At 48.4% G+C, this 25,867-nt stretch overlaps 1 protein-coding gene and 1 long non-coding RNA gene across 2 annotated transcripts; one reads left to right on the top strand and one right to left on the bottom strand.

Annotated features, from left to right (window-relative positions):
• Positions 1-4,051: 4,051 nt before the first annotated feature.
• MUL1 (mitochondrial E3 ubiquitin protein ligase 1) lies at positions 4,052-11,713 on the bottom strand. The gene is made up of 4 exons (XM_055574274.1): positions 11,458-11,713; positions 8,042-8,129; positions 7,281-7,401; positions 4,052-6,022 (listed from the first exon to the last, which is right to left on the bottom strand). Exons 1-4 carry the CDS (start codon positions 11,575-11,577, stop codon positions 5,299-5,301), a joined length of 1,053 nt encoding a protein of 350 aa, XP_055430249.1. The 5' UTR covers positions 11,578-11,713; the 3' UTR covers positions 4,052-5,298.
• Positions 11,714-11,878: 165 nt separating this feature from the next.
• On the top strand, positions 11,879-17,153 carry LOC129647106 (uncharacterized). Its single transcript, XR_008712281.1, has 3 exons — positions 11,879-12,016; positions 14,917-15,016; positions 16,157-17,153. It is a non-coding gene; the product is annotated as an uncharacterized LOC129647106 (long non-coding RNA).
• Positions 17,154-25,867: the final 8,714 nt, after the last annotated feature.

Below are 25,867 nucleotides of genomic sequence, written 5' to 3'. Positions count from 1 at the left end.
GAGCAGAGGGCCCTCCCCCAGGCCGGGGCAGCTCCTGGGACCATTGCCAGTGTCCCTGGCTCGGCCCCATGTGACCCACGCTCGGGGAAGGGAAATGCCAGGTCCCTCGGCTGGCATCTGAAAAACAATAAGGCAGCAGCTGCAAGAGAAATGACTAATGAGCGCTCTGGGGAGCAATTCAGGACATTGTACATGGAAACTTATCTCATTCAAAATTGATCAGCTATCACTCTCTAATTAGGGAGAAAATGTGCTGATCTCCCCGGCTTTCCGGGCACATGGTCCTGGGGCCGCGGCAGGCAGCCCTCGGGCCTCAGACGGCAGCCCCGAGGAGGGTTCTGAAACTGTCACCCTGCAGCCTCGCTCATCCACTCGCTATGTCCCAGACAGGCCAAATAGCAGAACTGGATGGAGCCTTGGAGAGCTTCTAATCCAGCCTGCTCCTTAAGCTCAGGGAGGTTACACCACTCCATGGAGATCACAGAGCCACAGAACCAGAGAAAGTCAGCTCCCAGCCCAGACCATTTGCCAGCAGACAGCCATGCCGGCCCGACTTCTCCTGTGTGGAGCCCTCGAAGCTCTGTGCAGCTCACTGTACGTGGTGTTCTCTTACACAATGCATTGCAGCTCCAGGCACTCAGAGACACCTGCCCTTGTTCTTTACAGTCCGGCCATGACCCTTACCTCTGGTCCAAAACCCAACTCCCACAGGCAGCCTTCCAGGATTACGGGCCCACATCCATCATCTCATTCACCAGTTTACTCATTCATTCCATGTACATTCAGCAGGTAAGAGCTGGGGTTCTGGAGTCAACGTGCCTGGGCTTAAATCCTGTCTTTCCTGGGTGCTTGAGTGAGACACTTGACCTCTCTGAGCCTTGATTTCCTTTTGTTTAAAGTAAGAATAATACAAACACATAGCTCACAGTGAAGATTAAGTGACATTAATCATGTCCATTCCTTTGCAGGCCCTTAGCAAAGAGCAAGCCCTAATGTGAGCTCTAATTAGTGTAGAGTGACAGCCTAAAAAAAAATCGTGCTGGAGCAGAAATAAGACACAGTTCCTGCCTAAGACGTGGGCAAGATGGCTCAGAGAAAGAACAGGGGGACTGGATAATGGAATATCAGAGGAGGGGCACCTAACTCCACCTAAGTGGGGAGGGTCAGGGGAGGTTTTCTGAAGGGAACACCTAAGGCTGAGTTTTAAAGGGTGAGGAGGTGAAGAAAGCAAGCACCTAAGGTGAAGCACCTAAGGTGAAGAAAGGACTAGAATGCCAGGGGCAAGACTCAGCAATGGCAGAGGCAAGGAGGCAGGAACGGCAAGCGCACTTAATGGCGCTCAGAGGCTCGGGGTGGCTGGAGCCACAGGTGAGAGACAGACGGACAGGGAAAGGCCTGGAGGGATGGCCAGGGGCTGGCCCACACACCTCCATGTGCCTTAGAGGACCCAGGGCTTAAGCCTGGAGGGGACAGGGAGCCTGGGGACCTTCCAGGCTCTGCTTTTCCTCAAGCAGAGAAGGCGTGTGGTCAGACTGGTGTTTCTCAGGGATCATTCTCAGCTCTGTGGATGGATGTTCTCTGCTAGGCTCCCCTTCAGCAAAGATACCCTACCCTTGGTGGCTTCATTTTGAACCGTCAGGGCATCTGCTCTAACCAGGCCAATCGCAAAGGCCCTGCCAGCTACAACATTCTGTGAACCAAAAATGCTCCAACAGCCATCACCCATCCATCTGTAGGGCTTATTCATTTTCAGACAATCAGGCCACTTTAAAAGACAACACCGAGTGCTTTGAGGGCAGAAACTGCGCCATATTCATTTCTGAATCCCCAGGCACAGAATACACATTTAGCTGATGTTTCTGGGATGAATAAATGCCCACCAAGGATACCAAAACTTGACAGCTCTTCCTCTGAGCAGCCCCAAGGCCCTTCGTGCTCATCCACATCAGATCTGTCCACGTCCAGGCTAGGACCAGGGTTGCAAAAGGTGTCAGAGTTCACCCTAGTTTGTCGTTGCTTGCTGTTTGAATTTTCCATCATAATTCTGAATGAATTAGGCCTCGAGGACCTGCCTTCTGGCTCCTCCTCCATCAGGATAAGCCTCAACCTGCAGTCTGTGAAGCCAGGGGTGACTGGTGATTCTCAGGGTGCTAACAGGCTTCAAAGACGCTGTCCGTCTGTAATATTCACTTGTCTGTTTGACAGTTTTCCTTCTTAGCCTCTCAGGTTCAATGTGATTTAAAGGGAAAGGGCTTTATGCTCAGACTTTGATAGCTTTGAGCAAATCACATAAGCTGCAAAAAGGGGTGATATAGCCTCCACTTCCAGTTCACTCTAAATCTAAAAACCACACCTGATACCAGGAGAGCCCAACACTGCCAGGCTGGTGATGACGTGTGGCCGTCAGTAAAGTGTAACCCCACCAGGAAGTTCTCATTGGCACAACGGGGTTTGCAATACTCACTTTGTTGGACTGCGAGCATCCACCCGTATCAAGTACCTCGCAAAGAATTTCAAAACACCAGGAGCAATTATTCAAGACCATCCTGGCTGAATGCTGTCTGCGTTGGATTCAAGTGGCTGAGCCTACGGGTTGAATTGAAATTCACCACAATCCCATGGTTAGTCCCCCACCACCAGCTTCCACGGGCTTCCCTGATAGCTCAGTTGGTAAAGAATTCGCCTGCAATGCAGGAGACCTGGGTTTGATCCCTGGGTTGGGAAGATCCCCTGGAGAAAGGAAAGGCTACCCTCCAGGATTCTGGCCTGGAGAATTCCGGCCTGGAGGATTCCATGGACTGTATAGCCCATGGGGTCACAAAAAGTCAGACACCACTGAGCAACCTTCACTTTCACTTCTTCACCGGCTTCCATCCCACAGATCAGTCTAAGCCCCTTCAAGCCTGCTGGAAAGGCGCTCCTTAAACCAAAGGCGGGGACTTGCGTGGGTGATGGAGAGCACGGGGCAGTCTCAGTCCAGCCAGGCTAGGACCACGAGTGGACCTCAGGTCTGGAGTCTGGGTGCGTGTGAGCTCATGTTCCCAATCAGCTGTCACCTCGAGGCAGCTCCTGGGTCTCCCACGATGGGCACCTCAACTCCCTTAAGGAGGCTTCGAGACAGAAGAATCGGTCTGCCCAGGGTATGAGTTGGTCTGGGGTAAGGGCAGGCTGCCTTCTCTGCTTTTCAATCACTTGGTAAGATTTACTCATGAAATCCATGCCGAGGGCTAAACGCTTCATAGATTTAACACAAACCCTCCCCCCCTCCTCACCCCTACACAAAGCAGTTCATTCATCCTCATAACCTGGGCTCTTTCAAAGCGCCACAGAACAGCAGATGCTTTTGAGATGCACCAAGATCAGCCCCCCCAGCCCCCTCCCATCCTGCCACCCTCGCCCAACACCTCTATGTAAAGCCAGGGTCCTAACACCTCCCTGGACAGGACTCACTGGGCGGGTGGGCTGTCACCAATCTGCCTCCTCCTCCAGAGCGTGGTCTCCTCCACCACCATGGGGAACAGCATCTTGTGGGGCATCCCTATGAGCACCAAGGAAACTGGCCCACCGCTGGTGAGCAGGAGGGTCAGGAGACTGAACAGCTTGGAGTTTCAATGTGAACCATCGCCTCACCAGCTGTGTGCTTTTGACCCAGGGAACATGCCCTCTCGGGACTGGCTTCTTTGCTTGTAGGATGAGATGCCGTGCGAGCCCGCAGGGCCTTGTAAGGATTAACTCACCTTGAAATTCAGGTCAGAAAGAACACCGCATACATACGCCAGTGCCCACCTGTCCCATTCTCGCGACAGGTGAAGCCTCACAGCCTGTGTTCAGGATGTCAGGACAGCGCTCTTCGACGGCTCTGGGCGAGGCCAGGCATGACCTGCAGGCAGTCTCTGGGCTGCCCTGAGGCTCCCCACTCGGCCCCCCTCTTCTAGCGTCACCAAGCTGCCCCCACTGTGGGGAGCCCCAGACCTCCTTGCAGACAAGGTCTCCAGTTCATCCTATCAAAACCAGACACCATCCCCCCAAGGAAGCATCAGCCTAGCCATCGAACTGTTCAAAGCAACATGCTCACACTCGGTGAGAAGGAGTTTTATTAGTGCTGCCCACACTGGACACTGCACAGAGCTGGTGCCAGCCCCGAGAGCATGCCCCCTTCCCCTGCACGAAGGGGGCCGGGGCATGGATGCTCAGAGCCAGGGAAGGGAGAGAAGAAAGTGCTGTGCACGTGACTTAGTGACCTTGGACACTTGACAGGCAGTGCGAGGGGCTCGCCGGCTTGTCTCACAAACGCAAGCGGGAAGGGGGAAGGGTGAAGGGGTGGCGTGATGACGCCCCTGGGGCGTGAGCTCTTCGGTGGCGGGGTTAGGGTTAGCCTGGACAAGGCCCCGGGCTCAAGATGCTGGCTGCTACTTTTCCTTGGTGGGAGCCTCCGTGAGAAGCTGAGAAAACTCCAGGCTGGGACAGCAGCATCCTTATTGCTTCCTTTGGGTCTAAGACCTTTCCAGCACAGCCTGGGCAGAGAAAACCAGAGCCAGCCCTCAGCCAGTTCAGGCCTCCGAGTTCCAAGTCAGGGCAGACCGCGTGCTCCCAGCACCCTCTTTAGGTCCTGCGGCCCCAGGAAGGCTGCAGCTAAGCGGCCCTGTCCGCACCACAATGGGGGAACAATGAACGGGCGCCGTTCCAAGTGCCCCTGCCAGCGACCTGCCTCCCTTCTCCGACCAGAGTCCCGGCCTGTTAGGCAATGGGCAGCCGCTGCATTCACTCCCTTTTATGCTGATCCACGTGTGCACACGTGGGAGGCCGGCAGGTAAGGGAGGTGGTGGGGACATGACCAGCCTGGAGGCTCTTCCTTGGGGAGTGGGGGGGTAAGCAAGGGGGAGGAAGACTGCCCCACAGTGTGCTCTCAGGCGGCTGCTCAAGGCAACTCTGCTCTCCCCTCTGGCCAGTCTTTCAGGCTCAGGTCCACAGGGACCCACACCTGGGGGGAGGGGGGCGGAGCGGGGAGAAGACAACAGGGACAGAAAAGCTGGAGGCCACGGCTTTGGCGCTTGGGCGGTGAGCTCTTCTCAGCCACACACGGGCTCACCTGGCTCCAGGAAAGGGACGCGGCACCCCCGTCGCCCGTGCCAGGGCGGGGCATGGGGTTGTGCGCCTGTGCTCCGGGCTGGCAAAGGCCACCCCCACGCTGGACAAAGGCGGCCTTCCGCGGCTGGTAGCGGCCCCGTCACTGCTCTTGTAAGGGCCCGGAGATGATAAACACCCCCGAAGCGGGGCAGGGTCCCCCCGCGCCCCGCCTTAGCTGTTGTACAAGCGCACCACGCGGCTGATCTCCTGCCTGCAGATCGGGCACCGCCGGGGCTCCGGCAGCGCGCGGTAGCACTGGGTGCAGGCGCACACGTGCCCGCACTCCAGGAAGACACACGACCGGAAGTTGCTCAGGCACACGACGCAGGCGCCCTTCGGGCCCTCTCGGTCCTCCTCGGGACGGTCCTCCTCGGGACACTCGCGCTCCCGGAACTCCTCCTCCGGCCGCTGCCGCTCGCGCCGCCGCCGCAGGTACTGCTTCCGGAGGAGGAAGAATAGGCTGGCGCAGGCGGCGAAGCCGAAGACCAGCACCAGGACCTTCCAGAGCCGGACGCTGGACTCCTGCCGCTGCAGCAGGCTGTCGAAGTCCTGGCTGCTCAGGTAGTACTGCATGCCCGGCCCCTTGGGGGGCTGCAGGCGCACGCAGCTGTGGTCCAGCACCAGCTCGCCCACCCCCGTGAGTGGCGCCCCCACCTTCAGCATCTCCTCCGTCTCCTGGATGCCCTTGGGCCGCTCCCCGCTGAGGTAGTGGCCGACGACGTCGGTGAAGGACGGCGTGGAGGGGTGGAACCTCTCGTACACGGTCTCCAGGCCCAGGTCCACCGCGTCCAGGGGCTTCAGCACGCGCACGGCCACGCCCGCACCATCCTCGTGGGGCACCAGGTCAAAGGGCACCGTGTTGGTCCTCTGGTGAATGATCTTGGAACAGTCGTTCCTGCAGGAATGAGGGCCCAAGGTAAATCAGAGGACCGCGAATACCTCACAGCCAGACGGGGGTGGAGACCACCTCAAGGCCAGGCAGGATCAAGCGAGAACTGAGAGCACGAGAAGCACAGACACCACCCTCGTCCAGAGCCTCAGAAGGGGAAGTGCAGGTTTTCCGGTTCTCTGGCCGCCTCAGTGGGCAACAGATGCCATCAGAGATCACCTCTACTCTTTTTTATTTCCCTTTGCCCCCGTTAAGACAGATCGATTTTTATCTTAAATCCCTCAAAAAATTTAAAAACAGAACTACCATATATGACCCAGCAATCCCACTTCGGATCGTGGATCTAAAAGAACTGAAATCTGGATCTGGAAGAGAGATCGGTGCTCCCTGGCTCACTGCTTATTCACAGCAGCCAAACACGGAAACAACATCAACGTCTATCGATGAATGAACTTAGAAAATGCGGTCCATACATACAACAGGAACTAGTCATCCTTTAAAACAAGAAAGAAAAAGGAAACCTTGCCACATGCGACAGCACGGGTAAGCCTGGGGGACATAAGCAAAGCAACTAAGGCGGCCGCAGAAGCACGGAGGCTGCAGGACCCCCTGTGCATGAAGTGTCTAACCTAGCCCAACTTGTCCAGACAGAGGAAAACCGAGACTGCCAGGGGCTGCGGGAAGAAGAAAACGGGAGCTGGTGTTCACCGGGTGTAGTTTCAGTTCTACGAGTAAGTCTGAAATCTGCTGTACAACCTCGTGCCTGTAGTTAATGGTTCTGCATTGCTGCACTTAAAATTTTGTTAATAAGAGGAGATTGCAGGTTAAGCAGCCTTAATAAAAATTAAAATTGAATTTTTAATTTTAATTTTTTTAATTTTAATTTTTACAATAAAAGTTAAGCTAAAACTCCAAAACAGAACCCCCGAGGATCAGCTGGAAAACTGGCACTGCATGTTACAGCATGGAGCACTGACGACCCTCGGTCCCTGCTAGCGGTCCCTGCGTCTCAGCCCTTAGTGAGCCTGTCTGCAGACTCCAGGTCCCCCATCCTGGAAATGCTACCTAGGCAGATCTGAAGAGAGGCCAGGAGTCTGCATCTGGACAAGGCGCCTAGGAGACTGCAGTGGCAGAGGTCTCAGCGGCCTGAGACTGGTCTCCGCCCCGTCTCAGGAAGAGCTTGAAGACGTGGAGACAGGGCCAGGACGCCAGCTTTCCAGCTGACCATCTTCAAGGTTTGGGCCCCTGGAGCAAGGATACGCACCAGAGGTGGGTTGTCCGGTTCCACACCATCTTGTGCTCCTGAAGCGTCAGCCGCTGAATCACCCCCTTGCAATTTTCCACAAACTGGCTGTTAAGCGTTTCTTTAACAGATCGAACAGCTCCTAAATGGAAACAAATTCTTTTATCTCTGTAGAACTCTTCTGTCCTTTCCTTTACAGTAATTTACATTTTGTTTAGTTTGAGTTTAATTAATGAAAGCGCCGACACTGCTGTCTCCAGCAGCCGTGCTTTGGGGGCGCTCTGCTGAGCGGTCTCCATGGATCACATCGTTTCAGGGTTACAACCACCCTGTAAAGTATATTCTGGGTTTCCCTGGTGGCTCAGACAATAAAGAATCTGCCTGCAATGCAGGAGACCCAGAGTTTGATCCCTGGGTTGGGAAGATCCCCTGGAGAAGGGAATAGCTCCCCACGCCAGTATTCTTGCCTGGAGAATTCCGTGGACCGAGGAGCCTGGCAGGCTACAGTCCACGGGGTTGCAGTCAGACATAACTGAGCAACTTTCACTTTCAGATCAACGTTCACTTTCAAAGTATATTTTAGAGATGCAGCAATGGAGGCTCGAAAGCTTGTGTAATTTCCTCAAAATCATACAGCAGTAACCCAGGTCTTCCTGACCCCAAAGTCCAAATTCTGAACCCCCACCCCAAGGCTACAAAAGGCCGTCAATGTCAGCCAGGAAGATCTTTATCAAACTTTGAAAGACTGAGTTATTTTTCATTTTACCAATAAATAAACATACCTTCAATAACAGCATAAGGCACACACTTTCCTGGAGCTTCTGAAAGAATACTCTTTAAGTCTTCACCCAAGTGGATTCTTTTAGCTCCCTAAATGGAAACAACAGATTGGACTGACTGTTGAATACTGACATGCTCAATCAAACAAGTGAAGAAAGAAAATGACTCTTTTTTTCACATTGAGATAATAAGGGAACCAAGCAGGAAAGAGACTAAGGACAGTCAGATTCCAAAGCTGTGTCCCAGCACTTTCACCACATAAACAGGCGCCTCGCTCTGCCACCTGCAAATGGGGCTGCCACTTACACTCCAGCTGCAGTTAACCAGACAGACAGCCCTTTTCAGTTTCACTTACTAAGATGAAAATATTAAAAGCACTCATCAATCTGCATACCATAGACTGAATGTAATTTGATCTCTTCTTGACAACACAGAACCATGCATCCGCAGAGTTTCTGTGGAAAAGCACGTAAACCAGGGCCCGGTACATGGTAGGGGCTCGGGCAGTGGTAGGTTATCGTTATCACCAGGCCCTTGTCAGTTCACGCTCTGCATCAGACACTGTAATAGAGCGCTGCCTTTGCACTGCATGGAACGGCTTTGTGAACCGGTGCTAAACATTCTCCTCTGTCTGCCTGCTTCCCTCTCATAAACAGGCGCACACAGCCACCTCTGCCGCTCCCTTCCCCTCACAGTCCCCAGCTCTCCACTCCTTCCTGTTCTCATCCCGATCTGCTGTACTTGGGAACCAATCAAGCCTGCTACTGCTCCATCAAAAGTAAGGTAAAATTAAGAAAGCCACTGAAGATTTCCTGAACCAGGCACTGTGCTGGGGGCCAGGCGTTCAGGGACGAATGAAGGAAACAGTTCCTGCTTTCAGGTATTTTCATCAACACCATCTTAAGGATACCAGACACGTAACCTCGAAAGAGGTGGGTAGTACTGGATACGTATTAAGGTCCCTCTGAGTTTAAGCTATTGCTACCCAGTAAACAACAGGAGCAAGGTCAATAAAAATTATTACCCACATACACTGCGAAGGTAATAAAAACAACGGGCAGGAACAACAGCTAGCGCTCAGGCTCATTTACTCGTTTACTGCTGGTCTCCCCCTCCCCTGGGCTGTAAGCGCAGGGGGGCTACGACCTTGCTGGTCTTGAGCACTGCCGTCCCCCAGTGCCAAGACGGTGCCTGACCCATAGCAGGCACTAAATACACATCTGATGAAGAAATGACTGAATAACTAAGCACTTACATATACTACATTCCAGGCACTCTGCTAGGCATTTTAAATGCATAACCCCATTTAATGCTCATATCATCCCTCTGCGGTAGACATTATCATCCCCAATTACAGATAAGGAAACTGAGGCTCAGAGAAGTGAAGTAATTTGCTCAACATCACCTAAATAGTCAAGTATCCACCACAGGATAGTCTAAACATTTTTTAGAAGGAAAGGAGGTGAAATTCAGTCAGAAAGCCTGTGACTGAATCACGCTTCAAGGCATCTATTGTGACTCTGGGCAACTTAATTTACCACAGTCTGTTTCAAAACATGTAAAAGGTGGGCAAAACAATCTCACAGGATTTTCATGTGAATGAAATGAAACTTAAGGTGTGAAAGAATCCAGACCAGGGTCTGTCACACAGTAGGTATGCGATAAACACGCATTCCCATCACTGTGAGAGATGTAAAAGGGGAAGACACAAACCCTAGTCTGGAAAGTTTTGTAATCGGATCAAGAAAATAGAGCCTAAGAGAGAGTCCCAACTGTTTTTCCAGGCAGAAGCTACTTATTTCATCCTCACTGAGGAACGAATTGGCAAAGCTTTTAAGGTCACCCAAAGATGGATCCCGGAGCACTCACTGCTTCAAAGGATCCCATCTCTAGCCAACTTGATGCCAATGTGATTTCTGATTCAGAGTCAGAAACTGAAGTATCAGTTACAACCACAGCCAATCATTTCAGAAGTAATTTAATCAAGCAGACAAGAAGGCAGCTGGAATCTCACCAGGCTGTGATTCACACCCCAAACTCAACTCCCTGGTAACTAGGTGCACTCCAAAACTCACACACTTGCTTCTAAGCTCTCAACGCAAATCATCTAATGATAATGAAGCGTGTCAGGTTGAGGCATCCGTCTTCCAAATGAATGTCAAATTAAGCCCTGCTGTATTATGAAAATATTTCAGCCAGGACTTCCCTGGTGGTCCAGTGGTTAAGAATCCACCTGCCAATGCAGGGGTCACAGTTCGATCCCCTGTCCGTGAAGATTCCCACTCGCCTCGAGGCAACTAAGCCGTGCGCTCCAGAGCCTGTGCTCTGCAGCGAGAGAGGCCACTGCAGCGACAAGCCTGCACACCGCGGCCAGAGGGTAGCCCCTGGCCCTGCCCGCCACAACTAGAGAAAGCCTGGCACGGCCCCGAAGAAATTCATCTTTTTTAAAAAAGAAAATTTCACCCAAAAAGAATCCACAAATATTTACTGAGTGTCTATTCTCTGTTAACCATTGAGTTAGAACCTAGAACGAAGGAAGGATAAGATCCCATTTCTGACCTAATGAGGTTCATCTCTCATGAGCCACTCACACATTCATAATAAAGCAATGTGGTCAACAACAACAAAGAAAAACCCTACACTCTGAATCAAAAGACCTATGTTTAAGCTCCAAACTGACACTGTAGAGACCTTTCCTCTGAGTTTCGATTTCTTGATTGGCAGGTTGGAGGTATCATTTCATCTACCTCAAATTACTGTGAAACAGAACTAAAACCAAGATGGGAATATGTTGTGTAAATCGTCAGGTGCTGCATTAGGAAAGTGAGCAATATTTTTTAAATGGCCATAAGATAAAAAGGCAGAGTCTGCAGAAGCAAGGAGCTGTCCCTTCCCAGGCACCTGCACACTCGCCTCAAAGCCTCCTGGGTTCTGCTCAACTGCCACCCTGTTTAAAAGAGCAAACCTCCCTTTCTCCAGCACTCCCATTTCCTCTCTTCCCTGCACTAGGCTGTATTTTTATCCCCACGTGTCACACCATCTGATTGATTGTTTTACTGTCTGTCTGGTTGAATTAGAATGCACTCTCCATGAAGACGGGAATTTCTGTCTGTTCTACCCAGGCTCGGCCCCTGGAGCATGGCAGGTGTTCAATAAAGATTTTTTTCGTCAATAAAGTGATGAAGTCAAGATTTATTCTGAGTAACGAGAAGAACTTGGGAGAAAGGAGGAAGGGAAGCCGTTATCACGCGACCCGAACTCTGATCCTGGCTCCTGGGGGCCGGGCGACGCCCTCCCAGGGCCTGGTTCCTCTGTGGGGTCTTTTCCAGAGGGTGGAGCGGCCCACGGCAGGTCGGGGGGCTCACCTTTCCCCCGGGGCGGCATGGCCGGCTGAGGCCGGGCGGGCTGGGGCACTGACCTTGAGCTCCTGGGCGACCTGGGCCTTCTGCCGGTACACGGAATACAGGAAGGCGGTGACCACAGAGCTGGTGCCCAGGAGGATGAACTGGCCCAGCGAGGGCCGCCCTCCGCTCTCCATGGCTGCGCCGAGCCCTGGCGAGGCTGCCGCCCTCGAGCGACCCCTCGCCCCTTAGCCTCCCGCCACCCGGAACCACACCCCCGGAGACGACTCCTCCCGAAGCCCGCGGCCAGCCGCCAGCCGAAGGCACAGGACCCGGAACCGGAAAGAGACCCGGAACCGGAAGGGGAGGGCGGGCACAACAGACCGGAAGGTGCTGTTGCCATGGTGATGGACAAGCATGCGCTGCCTCCGCTAGAGTCGGGTCTCCAGGAGTTGGGAGTGCGGAATGCTTTGCGGAACTTGAGCGATCTCTCGTCGCTCCGCGAGCCCTTCAACTCTGGCCGTAGTTGTATCGCTTGCGGTGCCACTGTTTCAGGGCTTCTGCTTTCCTGGGGTTATTATTATTGCAGGCGTTGTTCAATGACTCCGCCATTGGATTGGAAGGAAAGAACGTCGGGTAAGCACTTAGGGGGAGTACACATTTAAGCTTCAGGGCAAACCTTGCGTCTTGGCTTTTATTCTTCCGCTTTACACATGAGAAGACAGGCCAAAGAGGTTAGTGCATGTGCTCAAAGTCACACTGCTACTGGAGAGGAATTTACCGGACTGCACAGCTTATTACCTCCAAGACAGGAGGTTAGATCACTAAAGTAACTCCTTAATCTGCCAGCACCACACATAACAACTTACTTTACTAATTTATAATTATAGCTACAACTGTTGTTTTCCAGTAGTCGTGTGTGGATGTGAGAGTTGGACTATAAAGAAAGCTGAGCGCCGAAGAATGGATGCTTTTGAACTGTGGTGTTGGAGAAGACTCTTGAGAGTCCCTTGGACTCCAAGGAGGTCCAACCAGTCCATCCTAAAGGAAATCAGTCCTGAATATTCATTGGCAGGACTGATGCTGAAGCTGAAACTGCAGTACTTTAGCCACCTGATGCGAAGAGCTGACTCATTTGAAAGGACCCTGATGCTGGGAAAGATTGAAAGCGGGAGGAGAAGGGGAGGACAGAGGATGAGATGGTTGGATGGCATCATTGACTCAATGGACATGAGTTTGAGTAAACTCCGGGAGTTGGTGATGGACAGGGAGGCCTGGCATGCTGCAGTCCATGGGGTTGCAAAGAGTCAGACCCGACTGAACTGAACTGAACTGTGACAAAAAGTTTTACCAACATCAAACCACTTAATCCTCACCGCACAGTTATAGAGCAGATTTCAAAATGTTTTCTGATCTGTACAGCAGTGATTCAATATGTTTGCAGATTATACTCCACATTAGGTTATTACAAGATAATGCCTATAGTTCCCTGTGCTATACGGTATATCCTCGTTGCTTATCTACTTTATATTTGGTGGTTTGTATCAGTTCATCACATAACCCCTGTTTTGTCTCTCCCGACTTCCCTCTCCCCTCTGGTAACCACAAGGGTATTCTCTACATCTCTCAGTCTGTTTCTGTTTTTCATGGACATTGATTTGTATTGTTTTTAGATTCCACATATAAATGATATCTTACAGAATTTGCCTTTCCCTGTCTGACTCACTTCACTAAGCACAATATTCTCTAGGTCCATCCAAGTGGCTGCAAATGGCAGTATTTCAGCCTTTTTTTAATGACTGAGTGAAATATCACAGCTTCTTAATCCAGGCATCTGTTGCTAGGCACTCAGATTGCTTCCATGTCTTGCTGTTGCTGCTGCTAAGTCTCTTCAGTCATGTCCGACTCTGTGCGACCCCACAAACGGCAGCCCACCAGGCTCCCCCTCACTGGGATTCTCCAGGCAAGAACACTGGAGGGGGTTACCATTTCCTTCTCCAATGCATGAAAGTGAAAAGGGAAAGGGAAGTCGCTCAGTCGTGTCCGACTCTTAGCGACCACATGGACAGCAGCCCACCAGGCTCCTCTGTCCATGGGATTTTCCAGGCAAGGGTACTGGAGTGGGTGCCATCGCCTTCTCCATGTCTTAACTATTGTAAATAGTGCTGCTATGAACACTGAGGTGTATTTGTCTTTTGAAATTAGTGTTTTTGTTTTTTCCAAATAATATACCCAGGAGTGGAATTGCTGGATAACTTTATTTTTAATTTTTTGAGGAGTCACTATTTTCCACAGTGGCTGTACCAATTTACATTCCCACAAACAGTGTACAAGGGTTCCCTTTTCTCCACATTTTCTCCAGCATTTGTTATTTGTAGACTTTTTGATGATACTCATTCTGACAGGTGTGAGGTGATATGATTGTTGTTTTGATTTACATTTCTCTAATAATTAGTGGTGTGGAGCATCTTTTCATGTGCCTGTTAGCCATCTGTATGTCTTCTTTAGAAAAATAGCTATACAAGTCTTCTGCCCATTTTCTGATTAGGTAGTTGTTGTTGATGATATTGTATATTGATATTGTTATATGAACTGTTTGTATATTTTATATATTAACCTCTTGTAAGTCACATCATTTAAAAATATTTTCTCCCATTCCATAGATTGTCTTTTTATTTTGTCAATGGTTTTCTTTGCTGTGCACAAGTTTTGAGTTTAATTAGGCCCCAGCTGTTCATTTTTGGGTTTATTTCTGTTGCCTTAGGAGACTTATCCAAGAAAATAGTGCCACAACTATGTCAGGGAGTGTTCTGTCAATGTTCTCTTCTAAGAGTTTTATGGTTCTCATTCTTTTTTTTCCCCATATTTTAAATTTTATTTTCTTATTGAAGGATAATTGCTTTACAGAATTTTGTTGTTTTCTGTCAAACCTCAACATGAAACTACCATCAGTTCAGTTCAGTCGCTCAGTCGTGTCCAACTCTTTGCGACCCCATGAATCGCAGCACGCCAGGCCTCCCTGTCCATCACCAACTCCCAGAGTTCACTCAGACTCACGTCCATCGAGTCAGTGATGCCATCCAGCCATCTCATCCTCTGTCGTCCCCTTCTCCTCCTGCCCCCAATCCCTCCCAGCATCAGAGTCTTTTCCAATGAGTCAACTCTTCCCGTCCCTTTTGAACCTCTCTCCCATCTCCCTCCCCATCCCACCCGTCTAGACTGATACAGATTCTCATTCTTATTGTTTAGGTCTTTAAACCATTTGAGTTTATTTTTGTATGTGGTGTGGCAAGCATGCATGCTCAGTTGCTCAGTCTTTTGTGACCCTGTGGACTATAACCTGCCAGGTGGAAAAGGGAGGGTCCAACACCAGATTTCCTTTTTTTTTTAAATTAAATTGTAGTTGATTTACAGTGTTTCCAGTGTACAGCAAAGTGATTCACTTGTACATCTGTATCCATATGTATTTAGTTATACATATTTATCTATTCAGTTACACGTATATCAGTTCTTTTTCAGATTCGTTTCCATTATAGGTTATTACAAGGTGTTGAATGTAGTTGCCTGCCGGGAGCCAGGGTGAGGAACTCCGCCCGTGGCAAAGGTCTTGAGGAAGGAGGGTCGACATACGCAAAGGTGGGATCAAGCCTCAGGAGTCCCCCTGGAAATTCTCGAGCATCTACCCCCAAAACCAGAGTCTGCCTCCTTTCTGCTTTGTGCTCTCACCTACACCTCTGACTTTACGGGGGGCTGTCCCCCACTACCTCTCTCTGAAAAAAGAGTTAACTTACAGCTCCAGTTAATAAAGTTCCTGGGTGTGATAGTGTTTCAACCTAGTTTTCTGGCCACATGTGATTGTTCAGAGCCTCCCAACTGTGAGAGGCATGAGATGTTCTAAACTGTCTAAATACAGATTCCTTTGAGCAGTTAAAAGACTGATTAGAAATTGTATTGGTGAAGGGTTTTTCACTTGTTGGGCCAATGTTTGCTGCTAAGTCTCCATATCCCTTACCTGCTGTGTCCCTGGCAGTGTATTGATTAATATAATTGGTGTAAGTAGTAGCTTTAATGTTTGTAACCTTGGACCCTTGAGTTAATCCTTTTTCTTGTTATAGCCCACCACACCTTTGCCCTGTAGGAATGCAACTTTATCTAATGCTTTTGGAGGGTGGCGCCTGGCTAATCACCTTTAGAGAAAAATAAGTTTTCTGAAGAAAGGGTCCTAAAATGTTAACAGGCCTCCGGGCCAGAAGATGATGCAAATCACCTAAACTGATAAGTTTGCAGGAAGAAAGCCTGGCTCATTGCTAACTCTACCCCTTCCCCCATTATCCTCTATGCATAACTTAAGGTATAAAAACTACTTTGGAAAATAAAGTGCGGGCCTTGTTCACTGGAACTTGGTCTCCCCATGTCGTTCTTTCTCTCACCTTCTGGCTGAATTATTCAGCCTCTTTTCTCCACTAAATTTTCTCACTGAGCTATCCTTATTTAACCACTCTTTATATCTTTAATTAACATTTAAATAAGCTGTTGTTTCCTGATCTCCGAGGCCATCTCCCCTTCGAAACCCCTGACTCTACCGGGGCTGGACCCCAGCAGTTGCCAGTACCATTGTTTATCTGTTTTATGTAGAGTAGTGTGTATCTGTTAATCCCTCTTCCTAATTTATCTTTCCCCCTTTCCCCTACATAAGTTTGTACTCTATAAAAGATTGTCATTCTTAAAGCAGTTTGGTCTTAAATAGCTCTGCCTTTTTTTCTTTTTTTGCCAAAGGCTGAAATCCTTCAGTAGCCAGGCTGGACTACTGCGACATTTTGAGATTTCCATCATGTGGACCTTGTTAGGAGTGACTGACGACGGGCACTTTCAGCTGCAGCCAGATGTCCCCAGGGCGTCGTTCTCAGCTCAGCGTGACTGTCCTCATTGAATCACAAGTTAAAGAGGAGCCTCTGACTTAGAGAAAGTGAGGTGAAGTTCCCGAGAGGAAAGTGAGGTACCAGGCAGAGAATCTAGCAGGAGCAGCTGGAAGGGGAGGGGTTTACTACGGGCAGTGCCACCGCTGAAAGCATGTCACAAAGTCCCTGAGTTCCCCGTGAGTCACTGGGTAAATGCCCGCGCAGGCGCTCCGTTCCAGTGAGACACTGGCAGGGCCTGGGCACCAGGGAGATTTGAAAGATGAGACCTCCTGCGCTAATGTTGCCACACAGCTGTGCCGAAGGAAATTTTAAAAAGGTTAACAATCACGTCAGGTCGTCACTCACTTTCCTTACAGAGCTTTCCCATGGGAGAAACTTAACTTAATCATTGATAGGAATTATCAAGCGTCAGCATACTTTTCATGACCATTTAACCCACGCAGTGTACTCCCCCAGACACAGTGGAACGCAGGGATACGATGCAGGACATGCCCCCTGACTTCAGGCAGGGTGTCGGGGAGACCTTTTTCTTTTTATAATGAGGTTAAACCCCATCCCATCCCCAGGTGACCACAGAGCTGTTTTCTGTCACTGTAAGTCTGCATCTTCTAAAGGTTCATATAAAAAGAATCACATGGTGTGTACTTTGTCTTCTCTGGCTTCTTTCACTCAGAATAATTATTTTGACATTTATCCATATTACTGCATGTCAATAACAGTTATGCCTTTTTTTTTTTTACTGCTGAATAAAGTTCCATCGTGTAAACATATCAAAATCTGTTTATTCATTGACCTGTTAATGGACATTTGGATTGTTTCCAGTTTTTAACTATCACAAATAAAGCTGCTTTGAACATGCATGTCTAGGTCTGTGTGTGAACGGATGCTCTCATTTCTCCTGGGTAAATTCCTCAGGAATGGCTGGGTCGTGCATCAGACGTGTATTTAACTTTTTACGAAGCTACCTAGAAGTTCCCCGAAGAGGTTGTGCCATTTCACATTCCCACCAGCAGTGGGTGAGAACCCCACATCCTTCACATCCTCAGCAATATGTGGTATAATCAGTCTTTTGATTTTAAACATCCTGATACAGTGGTCCCCAACCTTTTTGGCACCAGGGGCCAGGTTCGTGGAAAACAATTTTTCCACACACCCAGGAGGGACGATGGTTTCAGGATGATTCAGACGCATAACACTTATTGTGCACTTTATTTCTATTATTATTACAGTCCATGGAATTCTCCAGGCCAGAATACTGGAGTGGGTAGCCGTTCCCTTTGCCAGAGGATCTTCCCAACCCAGGGATCAAACCCACATCTCCCACATTGTGGGCAGATTCTTTACCAGCTGAGCCACCAGGGAAGCCCAAGAATACTGCAGTGGGTAGCCTATCCCTTCTCCAGGGGATCTTCCCAACCCAGAAATTGAACCAGGGTCTCCTGCATTGCAGGTGGATTCTTTACCAACTGAGCTATCAGGGAAGTCCATTATTATGTACAAAAAAGATCTTCACAGCCCAGATAATCACAATGGTGTGATTATTTGCCTAGAGCCAGACATCCTGAAATGTGAAGTCAAGTGGGCCTTACCAAGCATCACTTCAAACAAACCTATGGAGGTGATGGAATTCCAGTTGAGTTATTTCAAATCCTAAAAGATGATTCTGTGAAAGTGCTGCATTCAATATGCCAGCAAATTTGGAAAACTCAGCAGTGGCCACAGGACTGGAAAGGGTCAGTTTTCATTCCAATCCCAAAGAAAGGCAATGCCAAAGAATGCTCAGACTACTGCACAATTGCACTCATCTCTCACGCTAGCAAAGTAATGCTCAAAATTCTCCAAGCCAGGCTTCAGCAATACGTGAACCATGAACTTCCAGATGTTCAAGCTGGTTTTAGAAAAGGCAGAGGAACCAGAGATCAAATTGTCAACATCCGCTGGATCATGGAAAAAGTAAGAGAGTTCCAGAAGAACATCTATTTCTGTTTTATTGACTATGCCAAAGACTTTGTGTGGATCACAATCAACTGTGGAAAATTCTGAAAGAGATGGGAATACCAGACCACCTGGCCTGCCTCCTGAGAAATCTGTATGCAAGTCAGGAAGCAACTGTTAGAACTGGACATGGAACAACAGACTGGTTCCAAATAAGAAAAGGAGTACGTCAAGGCTGTATATTGTCACCCTGCTTATTTAACTTATATGCAGAGTACATCATGAGAAACGCTGGACTGGATGAAGCACAAACTGGAATCAAGATTGCCAGGAGAAATATCAATAACCTCAGACATGCAGATGACACCACCCTTATGGCAGAAAGTGAAGAGGAACTAAAAAGCCTCTTGATGAAAGTGAAAGAGGAGAGTGAAAAAGTTGGCTTAAAGCTCAACATTCAGAAAACTAAGATCATGGCATCCGGTCCCATCACTTCATGGCAAATAGATGGAGAAACAGTGGCTGAGTTTATTTTTTGGGGCTCCAAAATCACTGCAGATGGTGATTGCAACAATGAAATTAAGACACTTACTCTTTGAAAGGAAAGTTATGACCAACCTAGACAGCATAGTAAAAAGCAGAGACATTACTTTGCCGACAAAGGTCCGTCTAGTCAAGGTTATGGTTTTTCCAGTAGTCACATATGGATGTGAGAGTTGGACTATAAAGAAAGCTGAGCGCTGAAGAATTGATGCTTTTGAACTGTGGTGTTGGAGAAGACTCTTGAGACTCCCTTGGACTGCAAGATCATTCCTGGGTGTTCATTGGCAGGGCTGATGGAAGGGTTGAAGCTGCAACTCCAATACTTTGTCCACCTGATGCGAAGAATTGACTCATTGGAAAAGACTCTGATGCTGGGAGGGATTGGGGGCAGGAGGAGAAGGGGACGACAGAGGATGAGATGGCTGGATGGCATCACCGACTCAATGGACATGAGTCTGAGTAAACTCTGGGAGTTGGTGATGGACAGGGAGGCCTGGCAGGCTGTAGTTCATGGGGTCGCAAAGAGTCGGACACAACTGAGCGACTGAACTGATACTGATACTGATAATTATTACATGGTGGTGTATAATGAAATAGACCACTACCATAATGCAGAATCTGACAGGAGGCAGAACTCAGGTGGTAATGAGAGACAGGGAGAGGCCGTACATACACATGAAGCTTCCCTTGCTGGCCTCCTGCTCACCCCCTGCTGCGTGGCCCAGTGCCTAGCAGGCCGTGGACCGGCACCACTCCATGGTCCAGAGCTGGGGACCCCTCTGTTAGTAGGTGTGTAATGACACCCCATCATGGTTTTAATGTGCATTTTTCTAATAATTAATTACATCAAACATCTTTTATGTGCTTGCTTGCCACCCACATATCTTTGCGAGGGAAGTATCTGCTCAAATCTTTTCCCTATTTTTTAAATTGAGTTGTTTTGTTTGCTAATTATTGAGCATTATTTGTATATTTTGGATACAAATCCCTTACAAAATATGTGATTTGCAAACATTTTCTTCAGTATTGTGGCTTGACTTCTCATTCTCTTGGTCTTTTGAAGAGCAGAAGTTCTTGATTTTTATGAAATCCAGTTTGTCAATTTTTTTTTATGTATCATGCTTTCAGTATTGCATTAAGAAGTCTTTGCCCAATCTAAGACCACAGTCATTTTTCTCCTAGGTTTTCTCCCAAAAGTTTGATAGTTTTATGTTTTACATTTAGGTCTGTGATCCATCTGAAGTTATTTTTTTCCCAGTTATATTGAGAAATAAATAAAACATCTGTTACTATGTAAGTTTAAGGTATAGAGCATGATGATTTGATTTACATATACTGTGAAATGATGACCACAACAGATTTAGTTAACATCCATCATCTCATATAAACACTAAAAAAATTTTTTTTAATTATCTGTGTGATGAGAACTCTTGGGATCTGCTATGTTAACCACTATCTATCATACAAGTTAATTTTTGTATGTGGTGTGCCAAGCACCGCCCTTTCCATGCCATTCTCCCATCTGCCTACAAACTGATTAGGTACTTTTTTTTAGGTCATGCGGAGTGGCAGTTGGGATCTTAGTTCCCCAACCACAGATCGAACCTGTGTCCTTGTCATTGGGAGCACCAAGTCCTAACCACTGGACTGCCAAGGAACATCATTAGGCATTATTTTCATCCCCACTTTACAGATGGGGATCACTGAGTGAAGCTGCAGCTTACACAACTCTTTGTTTCTCCAGAGCTCCATGCCCAAGCACTAAACTCTACTGACTTTCCCCTCGTTAGTGGTATTTGGCCCTAGAAACCGCTGGTGACAGGTGGGAGTCATTCCCGACCCTGAACCACACACATTACTCCTATTCGAAGAGTTAGTCACGAACAGTACATTTGGGAAATGCCTAAAAGACAGGATTCCACCGAGAAAAAGGGAAACAATTTGTAAAATAATCTCTAAGGGTCTTTCACCTCCCTCTTTCTATCTCTGCTATTTTACCCCTGCTGCTGCTGCCGCTAAGTCACGTCAGTCGTGTCCGACTCTGTGCGACCCCATAGACGGCAGCCCACCAGGCTCTGCCATCCCTGGGATTCTCCAGGCAAGAACACTGGAGTGGGTTGCCATTTTCTTCTCCAATGCATGAAGGTGGAAAATGAAAGTGAAGTCGCTCAGTCGTGTCCGACTCTTCACAACCCCATGGACTGCAGCCCACCAGGCTCCTCTGTCCATGGGATTTTCCAGGCAAGAGTACTGGAGTGGGGTGCCATCGCCTTCTCCGATTTTCCCCCAGGAACAGGTGCAGTCGGTGCTGCAGTGGATACTTTCAGCCACAGCGGGGCACTAAGAGCACGGAATGCAGAAGGCAATCAGGACGCGATGAGGGCCTAGGGCCTAGAGAAGGGAGATGAAGGAATAATGGCCCGTGTCAGGAGATCTAAGGGGAACCCTGAGGCTAACTGTGGCCCCACATGGGGCTGTATCAGGGGACCAAGTAAGCCCCAGGCCCTGTGACTAGCTCTGCCTCCAGCCTTACCTGGGAAATGCCGAATCCTCATCCCTGCACCGTCACCCCTCTCCCCTCCCACTCCCCATTCACCCACCCTTAACACCCACCCACCCTTAATTATTAACAGCAGCTGTTGCTCAGTGTATAAGGACAGGATGACTCAATTCAGGCTTGGGAGTCAGGTGCCAGGAGTCTTCCGTCAGCTCGTTGGTTTACTAACCATGTGATTGCCGTCAAGTCCAGCACCTGCCTGAGTCTCAGTTTCTCATCTGTAAAATGGGAAAATGGGAGTAGATGATTCCCCTGGTGTCTTCCAGCAGGAGTTCTAGAGGAGTTCCAATTTTCAAGAGGCTTGAAATTACAGGAAGAGGGACTTCCTGGGGTCTAGTGGCTGAGACTCCATGACTGCAGGGCGCTGGGGTTTGGTCCCTGGTCAGGGAACTAGATCCCACATGCCACAGCAGAAGATCCCGCCTGCTGCAAGGAACACTGAAGATCCCACGTGCTGCAACTAACACTCAGCAAATAAATTTTTTATAAAACTTTAAAAAATAAGTAAAAAATGAAGGAAGAACCATTCTCCTCCCCAGTTTGAAAAATCATTTGATATTCTAAGCCTTAGTTTTCTCAGTGAAAAAGGGAGGATAACGTTCCTGCTTTCTGCACAGGACTGCTGTCGGCCCAGATGAGCTGATGTATGGGAAACTGCTGGAGATATATTAGGAATTCTTCTCTTTTTAATTACTATTTGTGTTCTTGGCTTGCAGAACATAGGCTAAGAAGTGAATCAATATGAGTAATTCTTGTTTCTTAACTAGTTGAATCTGGTCATTTGGTAGGTTAATATTAGAGTTGGAGGCACCAGGTAAACAAATTCAAAATTTAATCATAAAACTACTGCTGAATGCTGACAAAAGTCCATCTAGTCAAAGCTGTAATTTTTCCAGTAGTCATGTACAGGCATGAAAGTTGGACCATAAAGAAGGCTGAGCACTGAAGAATTGATGCTTTTGAACGATGGTGTTGGAGAAGACTCTTGAGAGTCCCTTGGACTGCAAGGAGATCCAACCAGTCCATCCTAAAGGAGATCAGTCCTGGGTGTTCATTGGAGGGACTGATGCTAAAACTGAAGCTCCAATACTTTGATCACTGATGCAAAGAGCTGACTCATTGCAAAAGACCCTGATGCTGGGGAAGATTGAAGGCAGGAGGAGAAGGGGACGACAGAGGATGAGATGGTTGGATGGCATCACCAACTCGATGGAGATGAGTTTGAGCAAACTCCTAGAGATAGTGATGGACAGGGAAGCTTGGCATGCTGCAGTCCATGGGGGTCACAAAGAGTCGGAGATGCCTGAGGGACTGACAACAACTGCTGAAAAGCAAATATTACTACTCAGACAGGGCTTCCCAGGTGGCTCAGTGGTAAAGAATGTGCCTACGATGCTGGCAACACAGGAGCTCTGGGTTCAGTCCCTGGGTGGGGGAAGATCCTTTGGAGGAGAGCATGGCAACCCACTCCAGTATTCTTGCCCAAAGAATTCCACGAACAGAGGAGCCTGGTGGGCTACAGTCCATGGATCACAAAAAATCGGACACGACTGAAGAGACAGCACACGTGCATGCACACAGTACCCAGACACAAAGAGTGTAGGAGTTTAGAGGAGAGAAACATTCCCCATAGGCTCAGTGGGCAGGGAACATCTATAGTAACAATTACTGAACTACCTACCATGCACCAGGCACTGAGCTAAGGATTTTACATAGAAAATCATAAGTCTGATTCGAAGGGATTTTAAGGATCATCTTACAATACCTGTAACTATATATTTGTCTGTATAATTATTCACTCAAGGCCCATCTCCCCTGCTAACCTCTAAGCTGAATGACCCCAGGAATATTTCTGTCTTGCTAACTGCTACATCCTCAGTATTGAGCCCAGTATCTAGTGTATCGTAGGTGCTCAATAAACAAAATCAGTCCAAACTCACTCCCAGTAGGAGAAGCCTTTCTACACTGACCAAGAGATGGTCACACAGTCTTTGCTTGAATGCTTCCTTTGCCCCTGGTTCTACTTTACTGAGCTTTTGTCCATTTTGAGAGAGAGGCTGAATATAGAGTCCTTCTGCACACCTCAGCAACATCGTTTGAGTTCTGCAAGTCATTAGCCTACCTAATTCTGATGGCAGGAAGGAAAGGAGTTTGGTGGCCAGAAAGGGTGTAGGTCAAATGAAGAGCTTTTCCCAGCAGTGGAAGGGACTTGTCCATGTTCGAGGCAGATGGAACCTGAAGAGAGAACAGACTGTCGGCACTGGGGAGGAAGGGACCAATAAAGGACCTGCTGTGGGACCTTGTGCATCAGGGTGGCCGACCTTGGCTCAGTCCCAGCCAGTCATGGTGGTCTCCTCCTCCTTGCCAGGGACTGACTTGGGAATGAACACGTGATCCAGTTCTGACCAATGAGTTGGGAGAGAAGGTCTGTGGAGGGGCTTCAGGGAAGTCCTCTCTTAAGAAGCACAGGCTAAAAGAGATGGTCCCTTTTATTCCCCTGACAAACGCAGGAGTTAGTACTACTGGCAGGCACAGCTGGTTCTGGTCCCACTAGTTTCAAGAAAAATTCTGGAGTTGAGTCTCATGGACTGCCTCAGCTCACATATCCATCCCTGAGCTAATCACTGAAGCCAGGGGAGGCAGAACGCCTGCTTGTCAAGAAGAGAGCAAAACACTGGCTTGAAACTCAACATTAAGTAAACTAAGATGGTGGCATCCAACCCCATCACTTCATGGCAGATAGAAGGGGGGGAAGCAGAAATGTTGACAGGTTTTATTTTCTTGGGTTCCAAAATCACTGCGGACAGTGACTGCAGCCATGAAATGAAAAGACCCTTGCTCCTTGGAAGGAAAACTATGACCAACCTAGACAGCATATTAAAAAAGCAGAGACATCACTTTGCCCACAAAGGCCCATATAGTCATTCAGTGCTATGGTTTTTCCAGTAGTCATATACAGATGTGAGGGTCAGACCGTAAAGACAGCTGAGCACTGAAGAACTGATGCTTTTGAACTATGGTGCCAGAGAAGATTCTTGAGAGTCCCTTGGACAGCAAGGAGGTCAAACCAGTCCATCCTAAAGGAAATCAACCCTAAATATTCATTGGAAGGATTGACACTGAAGCTCCAATACTTTGGCCACCCGATGTGAGGAGCCAGCTCATTGGAAAAGACCCCAATGCTGGGAAAGATTGAAAGCAAAAGGAGAAGAGGGCAGCAGAGCTGAGATGTTAGATAGTATCACCCGCTCATTGGACATGAATTCGAGCAAACTTGGAGAGATAGTGGAGGACAGAGGAGCCTGGCATTCTACAGTCTATGAGGTCTCAAAGAGTCAGACATGACTTAGCAACTGAACAATAAGAGCAAGCCAAGAAGAAATGACACACTCGCTATTAGACATGTACGAGGAGATGGGAGCCCAGAGATCAAGGTGCAGTTCAGGTCAATCCAACAAATAACAGTTGAGCGCCTTCTATGTAACAAGCACTGTTCTGGGCACCGATACCTAAGGAAGGAGGGATGACTTCTCAGCATCCATTCTACCAACCGTAAGACAAGTTAGAGAAACAGGAGCTCTGAGGTCACAAATGGTATCTGGACAAGTTATAATCAACACAGTCATGTTGCCTAATTCGTGGCTTGTGTTACCAAGCCAGTTGCTGGCAGTTGTGAAATGGGCCGCGGTTTACTTTCTTACCTAGAAGCCCACTGGCACTGACCCAGTCGTCTGTGTTCTTCAGGCTATGCCCGTAGGTATTGAAATGTATTTGGCTAATTTGATCAAGTGATATGTTTCTAGCTTGCAATGACAAAATATAAGCAGAGTTTTTATTAGCCAATAATTCATTAAGTTACAAGTCATTGAAACTTAATTCAGGCTAAAGACTAAGGCGCAACTGGGAGGAGTCTAGGGTACAAATTTAAGGGCACTCATGCTCAGGAGTATACAAGCAAGCCTGCCCGGCTGCAGTCCTAGTCAGACCCAATTCAAACCAGCTTAAGCCAAAATAGAAAATTAAAGACTGAACATTCTAAGCAGAAGAAGCACATGGTGAAGCTGGTCTCTAGGACACATGGATCCAGGGCTCAAACACACCAGTATTTGCTAATTCTCTCCTTTTCTCCCCTTCCTCTCTCCCATCTCCTTTCTTCTGCTTTTCTCTGCCTTTTCACTTCAGTCTCTCACCACCATTAGTCTTTCTCCTTTCAGTTAGATCACAGTTGCAAGCAGCATTAGACTAAGGTCTTCATTTTGCAAGAAAAACTGGGACAGATGAGGCAAAGAGGGGGACCATGAAGGAAAAAAAAAAAATCTCAGGGAAGACTTCCCATTGGCTACCCTGGGTCACATGTCTGTGCCTAGACCAATCACTGTGGCCAAGGATAATATAATTGCCTGATCTGGGACATGTGCTCAGCCCTGTGGTCTAGAGGCTGAAGGTTAGGACCAGAAGAGTGGAGGGTCTGATGGGCAAAGACAACTCTTAGTATTTTAAATCTGAGACACTCTAGTCTTTGTTATTTTTCTA

This window comes from Bubalus kerabau, chromosome 3 (genome assembly GCF_029407905.1).
Source record: "Bubalus kerabau isolate K-KA32 ecotype Philippines breed swamp buffalo chromosome 3, PCC_UOA_SB_1v2, whole genome shotgun sequence".
NCBI lineage: Eukaryota > Metazoa > Chordata > Mammalia > Artiodactyla > Bovidae > Bubalus > Bubalus kerabau.
Note: the sequence above shows the minus strand (reverse complement) of the source record. Positions and strands in the feature narration are given on the sequence as shown.